This window comes from Lemur catta, chromosome 7 (assembly GCF_020740605.2).
Source record: "Lemur catta isolate mLemCat1 chromosome 7, mLemCat1.pri, whole genome shotgun sequence".
NCBI lineage: Eukaryota > Metazoa > Chordata > Mammalia > Primates > Lemuridae > Lemur > Lemur catta.
Window position 1 is genome coordinate 22,753,928 of NC_059134.1, and position 21,891 is coordinate 22,775,818.

At 42.1% G+C, this 21,891-nt stretch overlaps 1 protein-coding gene across 7 annotated transcripts in view; it reads right to left on the bottom strand.

Annotated features, from left to right (window-relative positions):
* CEP164 (centrosomal protein 164) overlaps positions 1–16,011 on the bottom strand; it is a 62,632-nt gene extending 46,621 nt beyond the window's left edge. For 6 of the 7 annotated variants that reach the window (XM_045556396.1, XM_045556392.1, XM_045556394.1 and 3 more), the window contains exons 1-3: positions 15,903–16,011; positions 8,840–8,942; positions 4,322–4,433 (exon numbers count right to left, since the gene is read on the bottom strand). In XM_045556396.1, the coding sequence (XP_045412352.1) occupies positions 4,322–4,433; positions 8,840–8,921 (194 nt within the window). In that variant the 5' untranslated portion in view covers positions 8,922–8,942; positions 15,903–16,011. Of the gene's footprint in view, positions 1–4,321; positions 4,434–8,839; positions 8,943–15,902 lie in introns of those variants that run through there. The other variant, XM_045556398.1, reaches the window with a different exon arrangement.
* Positions 16,012–21,891: the final 5,880 nt, after the last annotated feature.

The following is a 21,891-nucleotide window of genomic DNA, read 5'->3' on the forward strand; positions in this document are numbered from 1 at the left end:
TATAAACTCATAAGAAACAATAATCCAAGCTAGTGTGAACCAATGGTAGAAGAAAATAATGTAGGAGGTGTATTTCAAGAATCTGTGCATCAACATGGACAACAAACACCAAAGTAAACCATTCATCCCATCCACCATTAACAATAACCCATTAGGACAGCTAACAGGAAAAAGAATCCCATTTCCAACAGTAATGCAAAGGATAAAATACTCAGGAATAAATCCAAAATGTGCAAAATCTTTATAAAGCTTTACTGAAAAGTCAGGGAAAAAAAGAAAAAAACAATTGGAGAGGCGTTCTATGTTTCAGAACAGAAAGACTCAAGTCTATAAAGATGCCAATAATCCTCAAATTAATGTATAAATCCAATACAATCCCAATCAAGCTTCTTTTGAAACTTGACAAGCTGAATCTCAATTCAAATAAAAGGGAAAATGAGCAGAAATAGAAAAATATCAGGGGTAAAAAAAGACAATGATAGAAGATATTCAAATGACAAATAAGCACATAAAAAGATGTTCAACATCACTAAACATTACGGAAAGGCAAATCAAAACTACAATGAAATACCATTTCATACCCATCAGCATGGCGATTATCAAAAACCCAAAAAATAACAAGTGTTAGCTAGGATGTGGAGAAATTGGAAGTCTTGTGCATTGCTGGTGGGAATATAAAAATGGTGCAGCCACTGTTGAAAACAGTATAGCAGGTCCTCAAAAAAATTAAACACAGAATTACCATATAACCTAGCAATTCTATTTCTGGGTACATACCCAAAAGGATTGAAAGTAGGGGCCAGCCGTGGTGGCTCACGTATAAGCCTAGCACTCTGGGAGGCTGAGGCGGGAGGATCGCTTGAGCAAAGGAGTTCGAGACCAGCATAAGCAAGAGTGAGACCCCATCTCTACTAAAAATAGAAAAAAAAATTAGCTGGGCACTAAAAAAAATAGAAAACATTAGCCAGGCGTGGTGGCACGTGCCTGTAGTCCCAGCTACTCGGAAGGGTGAGGCAGCAGGATCGCTTGAGCCCAGGAGTTTGAGGTTGCTGTGAGCTAGGCTGATGCCACAGCACTCTAGCACAGACAACAGAGCAAGACTCTGTCTCAAAAAAAAAATAAAAAGAATTGAAAGTAGGGATTCAAACACATATTTGTACACCAATGTCCACAGTAGCATTATTCACAATAGCCAAAAGGTGTTAACAACCCAAATCTCCACTGACAGATGAATGAATAAATAGAATGAGGTACATACATACAATGGAATAATATTCAGCCTTGGGAAAAAATTAAATTCTTTCACATGCTACAACATGGATGAATCTTGAGGACATTATGCTAAGTGAAAGAAGCCAGACACAAAAGGACAAATATTGTATGATTCCACTTACATGAAATACCTTGAATAAGCAAATTCATAGAGACAGAAAGGAGAATGGTGGTTGCCAGAGACTGAGGAGAGGGGAAAATGGGGAGTTAGTGTTTAATATGTACAGAGTTTCAGTTTGCAAGATGAACAGTTCTAGAGATGGATAGTAGTGATGGTCACATAACATTATGAATGTACTTAATGCCACTGAACTGTATACTAAAAATGGTTAAAATGGTAAATTTTATATGCATATTTTACCACAATAAAAAAAAATTTTTAAATTTTACTTCAGTACGATAAAAGAAAGCATAACCAAAATTAAAACATATGAGAATGGGAGAAAATAGTAGAAATAATAGTAGTAAGACTAATACCAGAATAATCTAAGAGTTCTACTACCTTAACAAAAACAAAAAGACAAGCAACCCAATAGAAAAAAAGGCAAAAGATATAAACAAACAAATCACAAAAGATAAACAAATGGCCAACAGATAGCCAATTCAATTCTATGAACAACTTGGGAATTACAAATTAAAACAACCAGGTATAATTTCTTGCCCTTGGAATGACAATTTTTTTAGATTGACAATTTTTTAATGGATAATATTTCTAAATGAACAATCATATGTGTTGGTGGGATTGCTAAACTTTAATGGAAATTAATTTAGTATTAACTAACAATACTTAAATTCTGCACAACTTTTAATATACCAATACAAATTCTGGAAATTTTTTCTGAAGAAACATATACAATGAGAGGATGGTTTGAAGTCAGGAGTTCAAGACAAGCCTGGGCACCATAGTAAGACCCTGTCTCTACAAAAAAAAATACAAAAATTATCTGCGCATGATGGCATGCAGCACCTATAGTCCCAGCTACTCAGGTGGCTGAGGCAGGAAGATCACCTGAGCCTAGGAGTTTGAGGCTACTGTGAACTATGATCAAGCCACTGCACTCCAGCCTGGGCAACAGAGCAAGAACCCATCTCTTAAAAACAAGAAAAAAGAAATCTAAATACTGTAAATGGCAACAGACTGTGTTCATGAGTTGAAAGTCTCAATATTGTTTAAGATATCAATTTTCTCCAAATTGATTTATACATTCAATGCAATTACAATCAAAATCCTAATAGGAAACTGACAAGATAATTCTAAAATCATGTGGAAATGAAAAAGACCTAGAATATGACTTTGAAAATGGAGAACAAAGTTGGAGGATTTACCCTAAACGATTTCAAGATTTATTATAAAGCTACAGTAATCAAGACAGAATCGTAATGGTGTAAAGATAGACAAATAGATCAATGGAAGAGAACAGAGAATCCAGAAACAAACCCTCACAACCATAGTGAATTTGGAAAATATCTAAATAGTCTTCAGTATAACTGTAGTCAAATAAATCAAGATTTTAAAAAATTGTGGTACATTCATATATGGAAAAGTATACAGCTGATAAAAGAATAAGATAGACCTGCACAAACTGATACTGAAGAACAGTGTATATAATATGGCACTTATGTTTAAAAAACCAAACCATGTCGGGGGGAGGGGTGTATGTTCTAAAAAGTCTGGAAGAAACTTACCAATAATAAAGTATCCTTGGGAAAAGGAGTATGGTAAAAGATGACATGCACACATAAGTTTTCATGACTTACATTATTTTAAAAACTGAAAAATAGTTCACACTGTCCTTATAGGACAGGGAGTGCTAGCCACCACTAGCAGGTATATGAAGGCAGCTGGCATGAAGCCTGGCACACAGCTGGCCCCAAACCAGCGATAGTTTCCTACCTTACGTCAAGGTGGGGATTAGAAACTGAAACCACTATCCTATAAATGTACCCTATAAACACAACCATGAGTTCTCAGCACGTGTGTAAAGTGTTGACGGATTTACTACAAGAAAGGTATCATAAAACTGGAGAAGGCCCAAGGAAAGGCAGGTAAAAAGATCAAGACGTGGAGCTTGCCATGTGAGGAAAAGCTAAAAGGATTAGGATTCTTCATCTGAGAAGAGTAAGGCAACAACTGTAGTCACTTTGAAGTATGGCCAACACAGTAAATGGTATGGGCAAGAACAAGGTGATTACACCTTGTCCACAAAGCCAGCATAAGAGGGGATCCCCTAAGACATCTGGGGACCAGTTTGCGATAGACAGGAAATCACTCACTTTAGGGAGACAACTTGGAAAGTGCTCTGTGCATGTGATGAGGAAGAGGGAGTTCAAGAGCAGACACAGAAAACGCAGACAATGGTGTTACCATGAGTGGGAGACAATGTGGTCCTCAGAAGGAGGGCGATGGCAGCAGTGACCATGGCTCCTTTTAGCTTCCCCACCTTGGCCACTCTCCCTTTCCTCACCATAAGCCTTTGTTTCCCTGAGATGACCCTGGTGAGTCACTGCTCCTTGCGATTCAAAGAGCTCTAAATGAAATTGAAAATATGAATGAATCCATGAATATGGAACCTATTCATGAATAGGTTACATGAATTCAGGGATGGCAGAGCCATTGCATTCCCAAAGCAGACAAAAAGCCTTTGCTAGTCTGTGTAGCTCACCTACAAACCTCTTTAGCACCAGTGTCCACTGGGACATGCTAAGGAGGTATAATGTCACTTTCGATATCAGTCTGCAAGGAGATGCACGGAATAACAACACCTCCTCCGCACATCCAAACAGATGCTGGTGCTGGAGGACCTGACACAGGGCAGCAGCTGCTGTGTGGACTTGGACATAAGTGCTGAACCCCATCATAGGGACCATCCAGTCAGCCTATGCACAGGCCTGAAGCGTCAGGTAGCCTAGCAGAGGAATGACACAGAGCTGTCCCTGACTGTGCAGGACAGGTTTGGAAAAGCTGGCTGGTTAAAACAGATTCTCCAGTGTTAGGTTCCCTCTGCCTCTGAAAGGCCAAGTCAGTGGGCCACACCCTCTGCTGACTTACCAGGGTTTCCACTCCACAGGTAGTGGGGCCACAATGCCCTCCCTCGCCAGCCACATCAGTTCTGGTTCCTTGATGGGATCAATACCAATCTCTCTGGCAAACTCAAGAATTTCTGCAAGGGAGGCAGCAGTGGGAAGGTAAGAGAGATGGGGGGTAAGGAGGGCGAAAAGAAGAAAAAAAAAAAATCACAATCAATATTTTCTCTACTTTGCTTTTACTTTCCAAATTATCTTCAGCGAGAAAACATTATTTCTCTAAATATAAATAATAAACATATATAACTTTCCTTACATTGCAATTCATAAATGGCACACTTGAATCTAGGCATGCTATCTCCATACTACAAGAATATAATCACTCTCTTTGCGCTTCCTTTTGCTTACCCTGCTGCAACAATGGGTCCGGTCGCCAACTGTGGCATATGTACCATGCTCTGTAAACCTATATCTTGCTCTTGCCCTATAATCCCATCTTTCTCTCCTCAATAAACCTCATTTTCATGCTTGCCTTACAAAAAAAAAAGAATATAATCTAAGCCAGGCACAGTGGCTTGCACCTATAATTCCAGCTACTCAGCAGGCTGAGGCGGGAGGATCACTGGAGCCCAGGAGTTCGACGCTACAGTGAGCTATGATGATACCACTACACTCCACCCTGGGCAACAGAGCAAGACCCCATCTTGGGGGGGTGGGGGGGCGGGGAGAGAGAGAAAGGAAAAAGGAATATAATCTGAATGCAAGTATAAAAAAGGCAAAAAAATAAAAATAAAACCAAGACTTCATTGTGGCAGGGGCCTCAGGAAGAACCCTGACAGCCACAGCCAGAACCATGCAGGATGAGTGCAGCCTGACCAGAAGGACATAAGCTCTCCCAAGATTTGCAAAAACATGGTGCAAAAGCACTCATCATTCAACCAATAAGCATGTACTGAACAATTGCAAATGACTAAGCTCCTTGATGACCTTGCAAACATACAAATAGAGTAGGACCCAGGTGATACATGCCGTAATGGAGACATGTCCCATGTGCTGCGGGAGCAGAGAGAAGGCAGTGACTGGTTCTGCCTAGAGGCAGGAGCTATCTGAGCTGAGAAAGTGGATGAAGCTAAGACAGACTTCTTCCCCACCTAATGAAACCTCTCTTCCATGATCAATTTTGCTATATATTATGAACTCCAATACTTTTGTTGTACTTTCTGGAATCAAGCATTTAGAAGAGCTCCTTTGCCAGAGAACTGAAGGAACAGGAAAGACATACGGTACTGAGTCAAGAGCTGTCTCATATAGAGGGAAAAAAGACAGATGAGATGACCATTGGAACATGTCACCAGAGCCCCCAGGAATAATGAAATAAACACCCAAGGGGCATCAATGCTTAAGCTGGTAATAGCCAGACCAGAAAGGCATCACCAACAAGAGTTATCTCAGTGGAAAATTTAGAGATAGACATACCTGAGGACTAGGAAAGAAAAAAACTTTTTCAAAGGACCAGCTGGAATTTGGTTGGCCAAGGGATAATTTATACATAAATTTCACAAATATTTTTGAGTGTCTCCTGTGTACTAGTCACTATGTGCCAAGAATAAGAAAAACACAGTGGCCACTCTTATGGAGCTTACATTCTAGCAGAAGAGATAGCCAGCAGAGAAGTAAACAGATAAAGAATCAAAGCTTCTGATAAATGCAATGAAGGAAGTAAATGAGACGTGAGCTAAAGAATGTCAAGGTGGAGGGACACTCCTGAAAGGATGCTCAAGGAAAGCCTCTCGGCAATGCTGACACTCAACTGAAACCTGCAGGAGATAAAGAAGCCAGCCGTGCAAAGCACTGAGGAAAGAGCATTCAGATTTAAGAAGAGCAGGTGCAAAGGACCTGTGGCAAGAAGCAGGGTGGCCCATTTGGGGACTGTCAGAAAGCCAACGTTACTGGCAGCATGTCTGGTGGGCAGGGCAGGGCACGTGGAGCCCTGCAATCCCACCAAGGGTGTTGAGTATATGGAAGGGTATTAACTGCTGAGGCCTGAAGTGATCTGCTTTATACTGTAAAATCACTCTGACTACCATGTGGAACACAGACTGGACAAGGGCAAGAGTATAAGCAGCAAAGCTAATTAGGAAGCTACCAAGATAGCCCAGGAAGAGAAAATGGTGGCTTGAGGTTAGAATGCCCACACTTGGACCGAGCAAGAGAGTTTCCATAAACTTCCTTAGAAACCTCAGACCCCATTTATAACAGCAACCAAAAAAGCACATTTAAGAAATAAACTGAGGCCAGGCGCGGTGGCTCACGCCTGTAATCCTAGCTCTGGGAGGCCGAGGCGGGTGGATCGCTCGAGGTCAGGAGTTCGAGACCAGCCTGAGCAAGAGTGAGACCCCATCTCTACTAAAAATAGAAAGAAATTATCTGGCCAACTAAAAATATATATACAAAAAAATTAGCCGGGCATGGTGGCTCATGCCTGTAGTCCCAGCTACTCAGGAGGCTGAGGCAGTAGGATCGCTTAAGCCCAGGAGTCTGAGGTTGCTGTGAGCTAGGCTGATGCCACGGCACTCACTCTAGCCCGGGCAACAAAGTGAGACTCTCTCTCAAAAAAAAAAAAAAGAAAGAAAGAAACTGAGCAAGAAATATACAAGACCTGTATGAAGAAAACTGTAAGTCACTCCAAAAAAGCACCAAAAAAAAGACACAAATGGAAAGGAATATGATGTTCTTGGATAGGAGGACTTAATTTCATAGAGATTTCAGTCCTCCCTAAGTTAATTCAAATATTTAACACAATTTTCCCCAAATACCAACAGTTCCCCCACACACAGCCCTCCTCAGAACTTGATAAAGTGATTCTGAAGTTCACAGGGAGATAAAACAAACAAGATAGCCAAGGAAACTGAAAAAAGAAGAGCAAGGCTGGGCACGGTGGCTCATGCCTGTAATCCCAGCACTTTGGGAGGCCAAGGCAGGAGGACTGCTTGAGGCTAGGAGTTTGAGACCAGCCTGGGCAACACAGTTCTCTACAAAAATTTTTTCAAAAAATTAGCCAGGTGTGGTAGTGTGTACCTATAGTCCCAGCTATTCAGGAAGTCTGAAGCAGGAAGATCTCTTGAGCCCAGGAGTTTGAGGTTGCTGTCAGCTATGATGACATCACTGCACTCTAGCCCAGGCAACAGAGTGAGCCCCTATCTCAAAAAAAAAAAAAAAGGAAAGAAAAGAGAAAAGAAAAAAGAAGGGCAAGAGGGCATTTTAGCCCTATTAGATATTAGAATTTATAACGTAGCCTCAGTAATTTATTACAGTAGTGGTGTATGAATAGACAGTCCAATGGAAGAGTAGAGAAAATCGACCCAAATACACACAGGCAGCATCCAAATCAGTGGGTTTAGATGCTGCCTGTTTGGGAAGATGAGCTAATCCATTAGTACTGTGGAAACAAAACTAGAAGAAAACATTAGAGAATTGTTTTATCCTTTGAGGTAGGGGTGCTTTTCGAACTATGATACATAGTTCGGAAGCCATATGACAGTGGACTGATAGATTTAACGTAAAAATAAAAAAACTTCTACATGAAAACAAACACCCTGCGATACAAGCAAAGTCCAGAGCTTAACGTGGGATCCATGTATTCCTGGAGGTGCAAGAATTGTGACCTCACTCTGGAACAAGGCCACAAATTATCTGAATTGTAAGAAAACTTTGTGTGTCCAGGTCTAGAACTCATCAGAATTTTGAAGAAATTTTCACTCCATAAAAATAACTGAGTGCTTCAAAATGCAGGCCCTGGAGTTAGAATACCTGGAGGTGAATCCTAGCTGCACCACTTAGCAGAACTGTGTAACTATAGGAAAGTTACTTAATCTTTCTGTGCCTGGGTTTCTTCATCTATAAAACAGAGGGGAGTGGCTATGAGGGTTGAAAAGGTAATACATGTAAAGTTCTTAAAACAGACATAGGCGCATAGTAGCACTCAATAAATTAATTCAGATCTAGCCTCCAGTGGAAAAAATAAATCAAATATTATAGTTACTAATAACATTATTATTTTTTTAAAAACACTGCTTTAAGTTTGTTCCTAAGAAATTGGGTTTCCCTTGGTCTCAGGACACACTGTATTTCATGATATCCCTTACTGTATTTCCATTTAAACTAATCATTGATCTAACCCAGAGTCAGCAAACTTTTTCCATAAATGGCCAGATAGTAGTAAATATCTTAAGCTTTGTGGGTCATACAGACTCTGTCACAACTACTCAACTTTGCTGTTGAAGCATAAAAGCAGACATAGATAATACATAAACAAATAAGCATGGCTGTTTTCAAAAAAAAACTTTATTTACAAAAACAGGCAACAGGCCAAAGTAGGCCCATGGGCTATAAAGCTTGCCAACCTATGATCTAACCCAGATTTACTAAGCAGCCCTGTGCATGTACCATACTTTGCATTGAAAGAACAAAAATAAATCAGACATAATCTCTGCCCTCAGAGAACTAATACAATACATCACAGGCCTCTTCCCCAGCCTCTTACCTTGCTCACTGGGAATGTAGGTCTCATCATAATTTTCCTCCAGGACCAGCTGGTCTCCTATTCGGATTGGTCGTCCGGCCATGATTGGTCTGGGCCCAAACACCTACATTCCAGACATCCCCACCCAAAGAGAAAATTAGTGACCCAGCTTAAAAGGAGAAGAGCTGGAGCTGGATCATGGAGCATCTCAGTCAAACCAGCCCCTGCAAGCCAACTTGACTGGGAACCCTCCAGGCTCCAGGGACAGTGGAGGGTGGTAGGACTAACAGCTCAGAACTCAGGCTCTGCACCTGGGAAAGTTCCCTGGGACACAGCTCCCCAAATTTCCTTACTCACATCTTTTCTGGAACCAGGTAAGGCAACACTCTGAACCACAGAAGATCTGCAAGCCTGGCTCTGTCAAGAGCTTGACTTCATATCCCCACCCCCAAACAGGAGAAAGAATTACAGTACAGAAGCACCAATAGGAAACCCCAGTGACACCTAAAAATACTCAGCAGCACACAGACCTCTGTATGCCAGCACACCCTGGAGCACCGGCACACGTAACCGTGTGCCTATTTGGATGTCCCTATTTACATGCAACAGTGCCCACAGGGAGCTCACAATCCAAAGGAGGGAGCTTGCGCATCAACGGTACTAGAAGGCAGAAGGGGAAATCCTCCTGCCCCAGGAATACTAAGACAGGAGCAACAAACTCCCCCATACGGGAAGAAGGAAGGCTAACAAGAATTCTGACGGTGAAGAAAGGTGTTCTAGACAGAAGAAACATCAGATGCAGACAGGTGTTCTGGATGGCCAGACTGGGGTGGAAAGCTAGCTCAGGGGCTGGTCTTATAGACCATCCTAAAGAGCCTCGACCCTGCCCTGTAGCAGAGGGGAATCACCCGCTGAGGGATCTGGTGGAAGAAAGTATCACACGGTGGCCTTTTTTTCAGGACAAGAACTCTGGCAGGACTGGCATGGCTTGATTGGAGAAATGAGAGACTGGTGTCAGGAAAACGACTTGAAGAGGCTGCTGTCCAGGGGAAAGATGATGAGGGCTTAAATTGGGGCAGAAGCAGGGGGAATGGAGAAGGGACAGATACGACGGACAGAGTAACATTAGGCTTAACAGGACCAGGATGTAAGAGGAAAGAGTGGAAAGGAGCTGCAATGGACTAGATTTTGTCCCTCCAAAAGTCACACATTGAACCCCTGCCCTGCAATGTGACTAGATCTGGATATAGGGTCTCTAGGAGGTAATTAAAGTTAAATGAGGACATGAGGGTGGGTCCTTGACCTGATAGGATTAGTGTCCTCGTAAGGAGAGGAAGAGAAACCAGAGCTCTCTCTCTACACCATGTGAGGACACAGCAAGTAGGCAGCTGCCAAATTGTTTAACTGACAAGCTGGTGTAGTTCTAGAACTGTTCCTCTCTTCCACCCTTAGTCCCACCACTATCTCAGGACCCCCAGATCCCACCAACTCTCCCTTTGGTAGCTCCCACGATGAAGCCTGATGAAGCAGAGATTATCTGCCCCGTAAAATGGCTGCCATGGACAGCCCTGCTCAGGGCATCTCCCCCACCTGCAGAGGAGTCAGCCACACCAGGTGTGACCAACGGGAGTCTGGAGCCACGGGTCCTAACCTCTCCTGTCTTCACTTCTTCAGAAACTGTCACTGTTTCAAGCAGCGAGCATGAAACAGCACTCTTCAAGCAGAAAGACCCAGCCATCAAAAAGGAGGTCAGGACCCGGCCTGAAATTAGTGCTCAGGAAATGGCTGGATCTGGTGGCTCTGAATCTATTTCAAGATCCCTAGAGAGAGCTGTCAAGTGACAAAGGATCCACCAAGGACCATCAGTTACTGTGGCCCTTTCTCTGTACCATGACAGCTGAGCAGTGGACAACAGAGGTGTCCTGCCTTAGGACTCACAAGACATCATTCCCTTTGTCAGTCCACTGGACCCCAAGGGAGCAAGACTCTGCCCCCTCTCATTCCCACCATGCCACCTCCAAGCAGGAAGAAAAGGCTAAAGGAAAAAGGATTCTTCTCTGCAGTACATGAGGTGAAGTGGGACTCTGCTCCTGACCCTAAGAAGAACCCATAACATCCTGTGGACATAATGCTCACACTTCTACGCACATAGTCAGACACAAGGAGGGCCTGACCATCGCTGACTCTAAAAAACAGAGCAGAAAGGACAATAAACTAGGGTGGCAGATCTGGCCCAATGCCTTGTGGCTTAAAGGGTCTCCTGAATCCTTAATCCTCTTAGGGAGAGAAGGAAAAGAGAAAAGGAAAGGATCCAGGGGCAGGGGGACTCAATAGTATGCTGAACATCAGTGTGAACAAACATTTATCAAATATGTGCTCTATACAAAGGCATCATCTTAATTATCTCAGAGAATTTGAGAAATTCTGCATTTGAGAAATGTCACCTATCTCTAGATACATCCCATCTCCAGAAAGCATAGGACAGGTACATTCTCTGTTCTCATGGCAAAAAGCCTAATTAGCACTACACATAATAATCTATATTTATTTAAAGATCTGGAAAACCTGGAAAATCTGACTTCATGGAACATCAAAATTTCAAATAAATCTTCTGCCAGAAAAAAATTAAAATATAGGTGGGCTGTATTCTTTCTTTCCTTGCCTTGCCTGGTTCCAGAAAAGATGTAAGGACAAGGCCAAAAGGGCAAGGAGTTGCAGTTAAGAGGAATTAGGAAGAAAAATCATATCTGTTTAATGGCTACTAGAGATCATTTACTCATTCGAGGAATATTTACTGGCACCTACCAAGTTTATTTATTTCTAGGCACAGAGATGCAATGGTGATTAAAAACAGATTCACTTGCCACTCCCACTGAGCTACAGTCTAGTGAGGGAGGGAAACAAACCAATCAAACAGTCACAGATAAATGTTTAATTACAATTTAGGGAAGAGCTCTGAAGGAAATGAACCCAATTTAGACAATGCCTACGCTGAGAACTGAAGGATGAAGAGGTATCCACTAGATAAAGAGAAAAGGAAACCACGGTCTAACAGAAGAAGCAGTATGTGCAAAGGCCCTTCAACAGGTAGCAACACTAAGTAAAAAGCAGCATAGCTGGAGATGATGCAGTCAGTGGGAGCCAGGCCATGCTGAGGCCTTGGCCTTCATCACAGGAGAACTGGAAGCCAGGCAACGGTTGTTCCAGATATACGCTTTGAAGAATCACGCTGGCAGCCATTGGGAGCATAGACTAGAATGGAGGCCAAATTGGAAGGAAGAAAATCAGAGTGGCCGTGGGGAGATGAGGTAGGAAATCATGAGACAGTCTAGGTGAGAGATGGCAGTAACCTCAGTTAGAGTGATAACAGAGAGGATGAGAAGTCTAAGAATGCAACTCTTAGGTCGGCTATGGCAAATAAATGGCACATATCCTAATATTTTCCTCCAGGTTTGCAACCATGAGGGACATCACTAGTCAATCATGGCACCCTAAACATGGCCTCAGAACCCTCAACATCATACCCCATATAGTGGTTACCAACAGATCAGATGAAACCTGATGAGATCTACTTGCTACCTGGCCTGAGACCCTCTATGAGCTGTAGAGTTGAGGGGAGGGTCATCCAAGTGCACTCATCCATCTCCTACCTATCCCAGAATCTAGCAAAAAATAAGTGGCTCATACATCTCCTCCAGGAAGCCTTCCCAGCTAACCTCATCCTCTCCTGTCAACCCAGAACTACCTTAGCACTGAGCATGCAAATTTCATGTGTTCATAGGCATATTTCTCTCAATATTACTTTTTTCATGAGAAAACATGTTCTGCCTCTCCTGTTAAACCATAAACTTTTGAGGGCCATGCCTCCTCCTCTTGGATTTTCTAACCAAGCCTAAAATAAGTGTATGTAAACTGTAGGAGCTCAGTTACTGCGGTAAACCACTAACACAGATCCAAGGAAATCTCAGGAGCTGGAAAAGCCCACAGTAGCTTTGGTCCAACTTCCCTTTCCATGCTAAACTTTCCTTCTCTGTGCTTTAAGTGACAGATGGCATAGTGGTCAAAGCACCAGCTTTGGAGATAGAAAATCTGGATTCAAATCCCTGCTCTCTCACTTACTAGCTGTATGACCTTAGGCAAGGAACTTTACCTCTCTCAGCCTCAATAACCTCACCAACACAATTCAAACAATCATGATAATCTATGTCAAAAGGCTGTTTGAGGCTGAAATGAGATAATACTGGTAAAGTGCTTAGCACAGTCCCTGCTATACAGAAAATGTTAAATAAATCTAGCTAGTACTACTGATGTTATTGCCAATTCCATAGTTAGATAATGCTTACTGTTAAAAGGTCTTTCTAATACTAAGCCAATAATCAGTTTCTAAGATATAGCCCCTGATTTTTCAAGTTTTGCCCTCTGCTCTATGGAAAGCACCCAAGGATTCTCTAGCTAAGCTAAGCATTCCCAGTTCCCATCTATTCAGTACACATTATTGTTTCCCAATCCTTCAATATCATAGTTATCCTCCTCTCTGCTTTGTCAGATAGCCAGAAAGTGCTGGACACCTGCACACTAACAGCGCACATACACTCATATGCATAATTAGGGTTCCCTACATATTTATTTCCTCCACACTACTCCAACAATTATAAAGAAGTTTCACCACAGAAAAGATTTGCTGGAGAAAGCAGTGGGGAGAGGGTGGAAGACATTAGAGTTGATAATGCAATGGTAATGAGCACAAGGCATTCTTGGCTTTAAATCCTAGCTCTGCCTCTTACTAGCTGAGCAAGGTTACCTCAGTTTTCTCATCTGCAAAATGGGGATAATAACAATGTCTATCTCAAAGTGTTGTGAGGATTAAGTGGTACAATACAGGCAAAGTGCTTGAAACATAGTAAGAGCTCAATAAATGTTAAACATTACTATTATATATTATTATTACTATTCACATATTTAAAGTGCTTATTCACATATTAAAAGGGCTTATTGCTCCAGTGGACAGATCCAGCACCAGGGAATATAAGTTAAGGCCATTCAGATATTCAGTAATCACCTCCTGAACACCTATAGTGGGTCAGGCATTGTGCTATGTGTTAGGGTTACACACCTGATTACACATGGCCCTGAACTCGAGCTCAGCCTAGGTAAGAGGCCAAAGAGGCCGGAAAGTGTATGGTAGGTGCAGAGAATTAATTATGACAATAAAAGCTTATAGTCACTGAACACTTCTTAAGGGCCAGGAACTGTACTAAGTGCTTATATATATCACCTCGCCTCATCCTCTCAGTTATGTAGAGATTATTACTCTCATTTTTCAAATAAGGAAACTGAGGCTTCGCAAGTTTAAAAAATAAAAAAAAAAAACTTGCCCAAGGTTTCACAGCTAGTAAATGGCACAGCAGAATATGCACGCATCCATATCCATCTGACTCTAAAGCTGGAGCTCTTACCCACTCTGACATGATGAGAGCACAGGGACAGTGGGAGGAGCAGCAGGAGAGAGCTCTAGAATGGAAGGCAAGAACATATTATAAAGGGCCTGGAAGGAATGAGGCTCTATCCTGTACATGAGAGGCCACCACAGGATTTCACAAAGGAGACTGGCATGATTAGGTTTGTAGCTTGGAAAGATGATTCTAGTGGGGCACAGTGGCAAGCACTGTAGTCCCAGATACTCAGGAGGCTGAGGCAGGAGGATTGCTTGAGGTCAGAAGTTCAAGACGGCAGTGAATAGCCACTGCACTCCACCCTCGACAACACAGTGAGACCCTGTCTCTAATTAATTAATTAATAAGGAAGAAAGATGATTCAGTTAGCTGCATTAAAAACTAATAAGAGAAAGGCAGAGAGAACTGAGGCAGAGAGACCACTTAGGAAGTTACCCTGAAAGCACAGGCCAGAAATTATGAACTAAGTCAGTGGCTGTGAAAATAAAAAGGACAGGCCAGATTCTGGGGGAATTAGGAGGCAGAACAAGACTCCATGTACATAACAAGTGAGGAGGAAAGAGGAGGGAATTCAGAGCACTTAAGCCGGAATAGTGTGATTATCTATTCACTTCTATGCCTTGCCGAATAGGCAGCCCCACCTTAGAGGGTGGGGAAGCTGTGGCCTTCTGATTTCAAGATTGTTCTTTTTTAAGCACCAAAGGAGGCAAGAAAAGCATCATCTTTTTCTGCTGCACCCCTTTTAATAAAAGGATTTGTTCTGTAAAATTTAGATTCAAAAGGCCGCACTCAAGAATCCAGAAGGCTGCAAGTTCCCCACTCCGACAAAATGTTTGCTGCATATATTAGCTTAATGAATTCCAGGTGTAGACCTGGCTGACTGAGTAAATGGTGAAGTCTTTCGATGAGATAGGACATACAAGAGAAGGAGGAACAGATCCCGGGGAGCAAGGAGGGGCGGAAATGATGGCAAGCAGATCTGAGGTAGGAAAGAGGTCTGGCTGAAGAGTATCTTGGGAGTCGCCGCTGAATAGATGGTAACTGAAACTTGGGGTGAAATCACCCAGAGATGGAGCGTGGTGAGCAGAAAGGAGGGGCCTGCAAAGGGCTGAATTAGGAGCACCAGGAGAGAGGAAGTCGTAGAAGCCAAGTGAAGAGAGCGGTTCCAGATAGAGAGGGAGATTGTTTTAATCAAAGGGAGAAAAGGAAAAAACAAAAAACTTCCCAGCTCACCAAACGGTGGCATAAGGTTGGGCTAGCCCCAGATTCGGACATGGGGGGAGCTTCCCACAAGAGAATATTCAAGCAGGGTTCAGAAGGCCGGGCCTCACACGCTATGAACAGGACAAGCAAACGAGCGCCCCAGCGAGATCACAGGGTGCCCAGTGCCCCGAGCATTCGCGCCCCGGCCCGCCAGGTCCCCAGCCCGGCGCCCCCGCCGCGCACTCAGGAGCGGGGCGAGGTGCGATTATGAACAGAGACACCCGCGTCTGGCCGCTCCTTCTCCACTTCTTCCCTCAGTTCCCGCCCACACTCGTGCACAACCCGCTCGTTGGCACACGACTGTGCCTCAGCTCCCCCACAACCCCCCTTTGCCCGCCACCCGACTCCCCCCTCGAGGAGGTCCTCACCTGTCCCCTACCCCTGGAGGTTCTGGGCGACCACTCCGGGGTCTTCGCAGCTTCCCCAGCCCCACCCCGGCTCCCCGCTTCCAGGGACGCCGGGGTGTTGCCCTGCAGCGGCCAACAACCACTTCCGGAAAGGGTACCAACCTAGCAACTGGGAGTCCCGCCTCTACACGGCGCCAATAGGTCGCTTAGTGAGAGATCTGGCATTGGATTGGCTCGAGGTCCCGTCAGTTCAAGCAGGAGTTATGCCCGTTTCCCGTTGCACGATGGGAGGTGTAGTTTAAGATAGTTGACGGGTGTCCCTAAGGGGTTAAAAGGGAGCCCTGAATTTAGATGTAAGGACAATTTCTTCCAGGGTAGTGAAGGACCATGCATAGTATTTACTGTGATCTGAATTATCTAAGGTAATTTATTGATGATCATTTTTTAGTAGTGTGATTAACATCAGGTGAATAATACAGTGATCATCAATAATCAATCCATTGGGCCTTTAATAAACAACAGAGGCAGGGCTCGGTGGCTCAGGCCTGTAATCCTTCCACTCTGGGAGGCCGAGGCGGGAGGACCGCTTGAGGTCAGGAGTTTGAGACCAGCCTGAGCAAGAGCGAGGCCCCGTCTCTACTAAAAAAAAAAAAAAAAAAAAAATAGAAAAAATTAGTCAGGCATGGTGGTGCATGCCTATAGTCCCAGCTACTAGGGAGGCCGAGGCAGAAGGATTGCTTAAGCCCAGGAGTTTGAGGTTGCTGTAAGCTAGGCTGATGCCACGGCACTCTAGCCCAAGAGACAGAGCCAGACTCTGTCTCAAAAAAAAAAAAAAAAAAAAGCGAACATAAGGTAGTAGAGACCCCCCCAGCCCCCAGTAAACTGACTCTCCTGTGCTCCTATTACATCAACGAGCACCCAAACAAAAGTTAGACTTATTTTCTACTATCCATCTTTTCACCAGAGCACAGGGCTCAGTTTGCATGTCAGCAAGAAGGCAATAGTAATGTCTGTCCTGATTATTTCAAAGAGTCTGTTGAAGAAGAAAAAAAAGTGACACAATATGTAGCCCCTCCACACACTGTCGGGCAGAAGGGTTGCTACTAATAAGAGTTGCCTTACATGGAGGCAAATCTTCCTTTCTCTCATATGTCACCAACCTCCTAGAGAAATTAAAAGGAACAAAGACAGCGATGGCTATTATATCAGTGGGAAAACTGGGAAACAGAAAAGTAAAGATATTGCTAGCTGAAGAAGAGCATGGTGAGGCCAAGCACGTTGAGCCTCTCCTGATAGATTCTAGAGATGTATCTGACTCATACTAACTCCTGAGATTAGTCCCAGCGCCATACAGAGCCCAGTCCCAGAATGAGGAACTCAGATTGTTGTCCCTGTATCACAAGCCAGACATTCAGAACATATTCTTTGTAAAAGTTGTCAGAATCAAAACAGAGACACTTGTGTTAAAACCCTGAAAAATGGAGCCAGGGAAGGCCATGAAGGAGGGTTCTCATGCATGAATGCTTAATAACAAGAACTATCACAGGCCAGGTGTAGTGGCTCAGGCTGGTAATCCCAGCACTTTGGGAGGCCAAGGTGAGAAGATTGCTTAAGCCTAGGCATTCAAGACCAGCCTGGACAACATAACAAGACCCTATCTCTACAAATAAAAAAATTAAAGTCCTAGCTACTCAGGAGGCTGAGGCAGGGAGGATTGCTTAAATAATCCTCCTGCCTAGGAGTTCAAGGCTGCAGTCAGCTATGATTGGTCCACTGATTGGTCCACTCCAGCCTGGGTGACAGTGAAACCCTATCTCTAAAAATAAATAAATAAATAAATAGATTTTAAGAATAAAAATGAAAAAGAACTACTACAGAAGACTGCAAAAACCACAACCGTGCAGAAAGGGTATCACAAAATAACACACAAAAAATACTTCTGTGAAGACATCTGCCTAGCAACCACCTGTCCAACCTTGGACTAACACCACTCTGTAATTAAAGATTATTGTTTCAGAACAATTTATGTAATCTCCTTCATTTTGCCTTTAAAAAAAACTTCCCCTTGTCCAACCTCATCGAGTACACATATAGTTTACTATGGCACACATATTCCCATTATAATGCTACTTACAAATACCATTTTCTTTTAGAGTTTCCCTCTCTGTCAGTTATTTAGGTTGACATCCTCATGTTTAAGTCTTTCTGCAGCAGTTCTGCCTATACTTCCTTTATTCTGACTGCAGATGACAAATCATTGCTCCCCGTTTCTTTCCACACTTCTTAAAAGTATCACTGAGGGGCCCAAGGAACCAGACTGGAAAGGGACTCTAAGGCTCACCAGCTTATCCATCATAGATCTGCACAAAACAAGGATTCAAAAAACCATTTATAGACCTGCTCCCTATATCCAAGAATCTGCAATCAATTTGGTTGAGTTTAATTGCCAAAATTCTTAGCTTTTGTCCCTTAGCCTAGGTTCCTTGCTCTCTCATGGAAAGAGCTAATAAAATAAGGGATACTATGGGATTAATGGGATTACGCAGACACAGATAAACAATTTGAATTTTATCAGGTTTCCCCAAAGGTTTGTGTTCAGAAATGCAAACCAATTTATAAAATGCCCTTAGGCAAACATAATTAAGAAAATAAGTCTTGCAAGGGAGGAGGAATAACAAAAATGACACACTGGTATATCATTTACCAGTAATATACCCAATGAATGAAGAAGAGAGAGAATTTCATTCGTCATAGGTTATCTTCTACAGTCAGGCATGAATGTTTAGAGGTGATTCTTCAAAGATGGGGAGGAATTGATGACAAATTTTTTCCATACTGTTAGGTCAGAAACTCCACCGTTAGAGCTTTCTCTTACAACTCAACAGAAAAAAACAAATAACCTGATTTTAAAATGCACAAAATATTTTAATAGACATTTCTCAATAGAAGACATTCAGATGAACAGGTACATGAAAAAATGTTCAACATCACTAATCATTAGGAAAATGCAAATCAAAACCACGAGATACCACTTCACTCCAGTTAGAGGCTATAATAAAAAAGCCCCCCTCCCAAAAAAGTGTTGGTAAGGATGTAGAGAAAAGGGAACATGTATACACTGTTGGTAGGACTGTAAATTAGCACAGCCACTGTAGAAAACTGTATGGAGATTCCTCAAAAAATTAAAAATAGAACAACCATATAATTCAGAAATCCTACTGCTGGGTATATTTCTAAAGGAAATGAAATCAATATGTCAAAGAGATATCTGTACCCTGTGTTTACTGCAGTGCTATTCACAATAGCAAAGATATGGAATCAACCTAAGTGTCCACCAATGGATGAATGGGTAAAGAAAATGTGATACATATACACAAATATATTATTCAGCCATAAAAAAGAAGGGAATTCTGCTATTTGTGACAACATGGATGAACTTGCACGACATCATGTTAGGTGAAATGAGCCATAACATAGAAAGACTAAATACTACATGATCTCACTCATGTAGAATATATTTTTAAAAAGAGTTGACACCATAGAAGCAGAGTAGAACAGTAGTTACCAGAGACTGGGGAGGGGAGGGGGGAGCAGAGAGTGTGGAGTTTGGTCAATAGGTACGAATATACAATTAGATAGGAGGAATAAGTTCTGGTGTTCTGTTGCACAGTAGGGTGACAATGGTTAACAAACAGTAAAACATGGTATATTAGAAAATAGCTAGAAGAGAAGCTTTTGGTTTTGTTTTTGTTTTTCTGTTTCAGGGCTGAGGCCATTCTCTTTTCATTGCTAGCTGTCAGCCAGGATCTATTCTGCTTCCCCAAAGGCCACCTGCATTCCTTGCTGTGTGGTCCTCTCTGTCTTTAAAGCCATTAAGAGAGAGTTTCCCTCACTCCCAAATCCCTCTCATACTTTGATTCTCTGCTTCCTCTGTCTCTGACCTCTACATCTAGATTTAAAGGCCTCATGTGATGAGGTTAGGCATATTAAGATCATCTCCCTTCCTTAAAGTCAACTGGACCATATAACCTAATCACAAGAGTATACCCCATCATGTTCACAGTCCCACAGGGTGTGCATACCAGGGGGCAGAAATTTGGGGAGCACATTAGACTTCTGCCTACCACAGTCAGAAAATATGCTTTGTATTATTTCAGATTTTAAAAGTTTTTGTTAACGTTTGTTTTATGGCTAAGGATATGATCTATCTTGTTTATTTTTGTTTTTATTTTTATTTTTTTATTTCAGCATATTATGGGGGTACAAAAGTTTAGGTTATGTATATTGCCCTAGCCCCCCAATCAGAGCTTCAAGCATGTCCATCCCCTAGACGGTGCGCATCGCACTCATTATGTATGTATACGTCCATCCCTGCCCCCCCCCAAACATCTGCCTGACACCTGATTAATGTTATTCCTAAATGTGCTCTTAGGTGATGATCAGTGAAACCAATTTGATGGTGAGTACATGTGGTGCTTATTTTTCCATTCTTGGGATACTTCACTTAGTAGAATGGGTTCACTCCATCCAGGAAAATACAAGAGGTGCTATATCACCATTGTTTCTTATAGCTGAGTAGTACTCCATGGAATACATATACCACATTTTATTAACCCACTCATGTATTGATGGGCACTTGAGTTGTTTCCGCATCTTTGCAATTGTGAATTGTGCTGCTATAAACATTCAAGTGCAGATGTCTTTTTTATAAAATGTCTTTTGTTCTTTTCAATAGATGCCCAATAATGGATTGCTGGATCAAACGGCAGGTCTACTTGTATCTGTTTAAGGTATCTCCATATTGCTTTCCACATAGGTTCCACTAGTTTGCAGTCCCACCAGCAGTGTATGAGTGTTCCTGTCTCTCCACATCCACGCCAACATTTATTGTTTTGGTGCCATTGTTTTTAATGGTTGTTCATGATTCCACTGAATGAATGTCTTGTTCCCCTATTGATGATAATTTATTTTCATCCCAAAATTTTTCCAATATTTTGCTATTGTACACACTGCTAAAATACTGTTGTTTTATTGCATAAGGTCCTAGAAATGACATTGCTCAAAGAGTTTGCATTTTTTACATTTTAATAAGCATTGTCAAATTACTCTCCAAAAATGGAATAATTTACACTCCCACCAATACCTTGTCAACACTGAATGTTACCAATCTGAGGCAAAAAGAAGGAAAGAAAGAAAAAGCAAAAAAGAAAGAAAGCAAATGGTGTCTAACAACTGTTTTAATTTGCATTCTTTCAGTATTAATAATTGAGCTTTTTAATATACATTTTTCTGTTAGTTCATAAAGCTACAGAAAAACATAGAAAAATTGGCCAGTTGAATTTCTTCTGTGAATTACCTGTACACATTCTTTCTTCATTTTTCCATCAGGTTGTTTGGGATTTACATTGCTTTGTAGAAGCTCTTTGTATATTATAGACATTAACCCTTTGTCTCTCTATTGTGTGGCAAATGTTTCCTAGTCTGTGGCTTATCCTTTAACTTTGTAAATATCATTTTTCTCAGTAGTTGCAGCAGTAATAATACTAATAGCTGACCTTTATTGAGCATTTACAATATGCCAGACACTATTCTAAGTGCTTTACACAGATTATCTCTTGAATTCTTACACTATGAGGTTTGTACTATTGTTGCCTCCATTTTACAAGTGAGAAAATTGAAACATAAAAAAGTTTAGTAACTCTCCTGGGATCTCCCAGTTACTAAGTGGCAGAAACAGAATTGGAATATTGGCAGTACTAGAATACTTATGATTTTACAGAACTTTTAAATATTTAAGTAGCCAAACCTGTCCAATATCTTTTTTTTCTTTGAGACAGAGTCTCACTCTGTTGCCCAGGCTAGAGTGCTGTGGCATCAGCCTAGCTCATAGCAACCTCAAACTCCTGGGCTCAATCAATCCTGCCTCAGCCTCCTGAGTAGCTGGGACTACAGACATGCGTCACTATGCCTGGCTAATTTTTTTTTATATATATTTTTAGTTGTTCAGCTA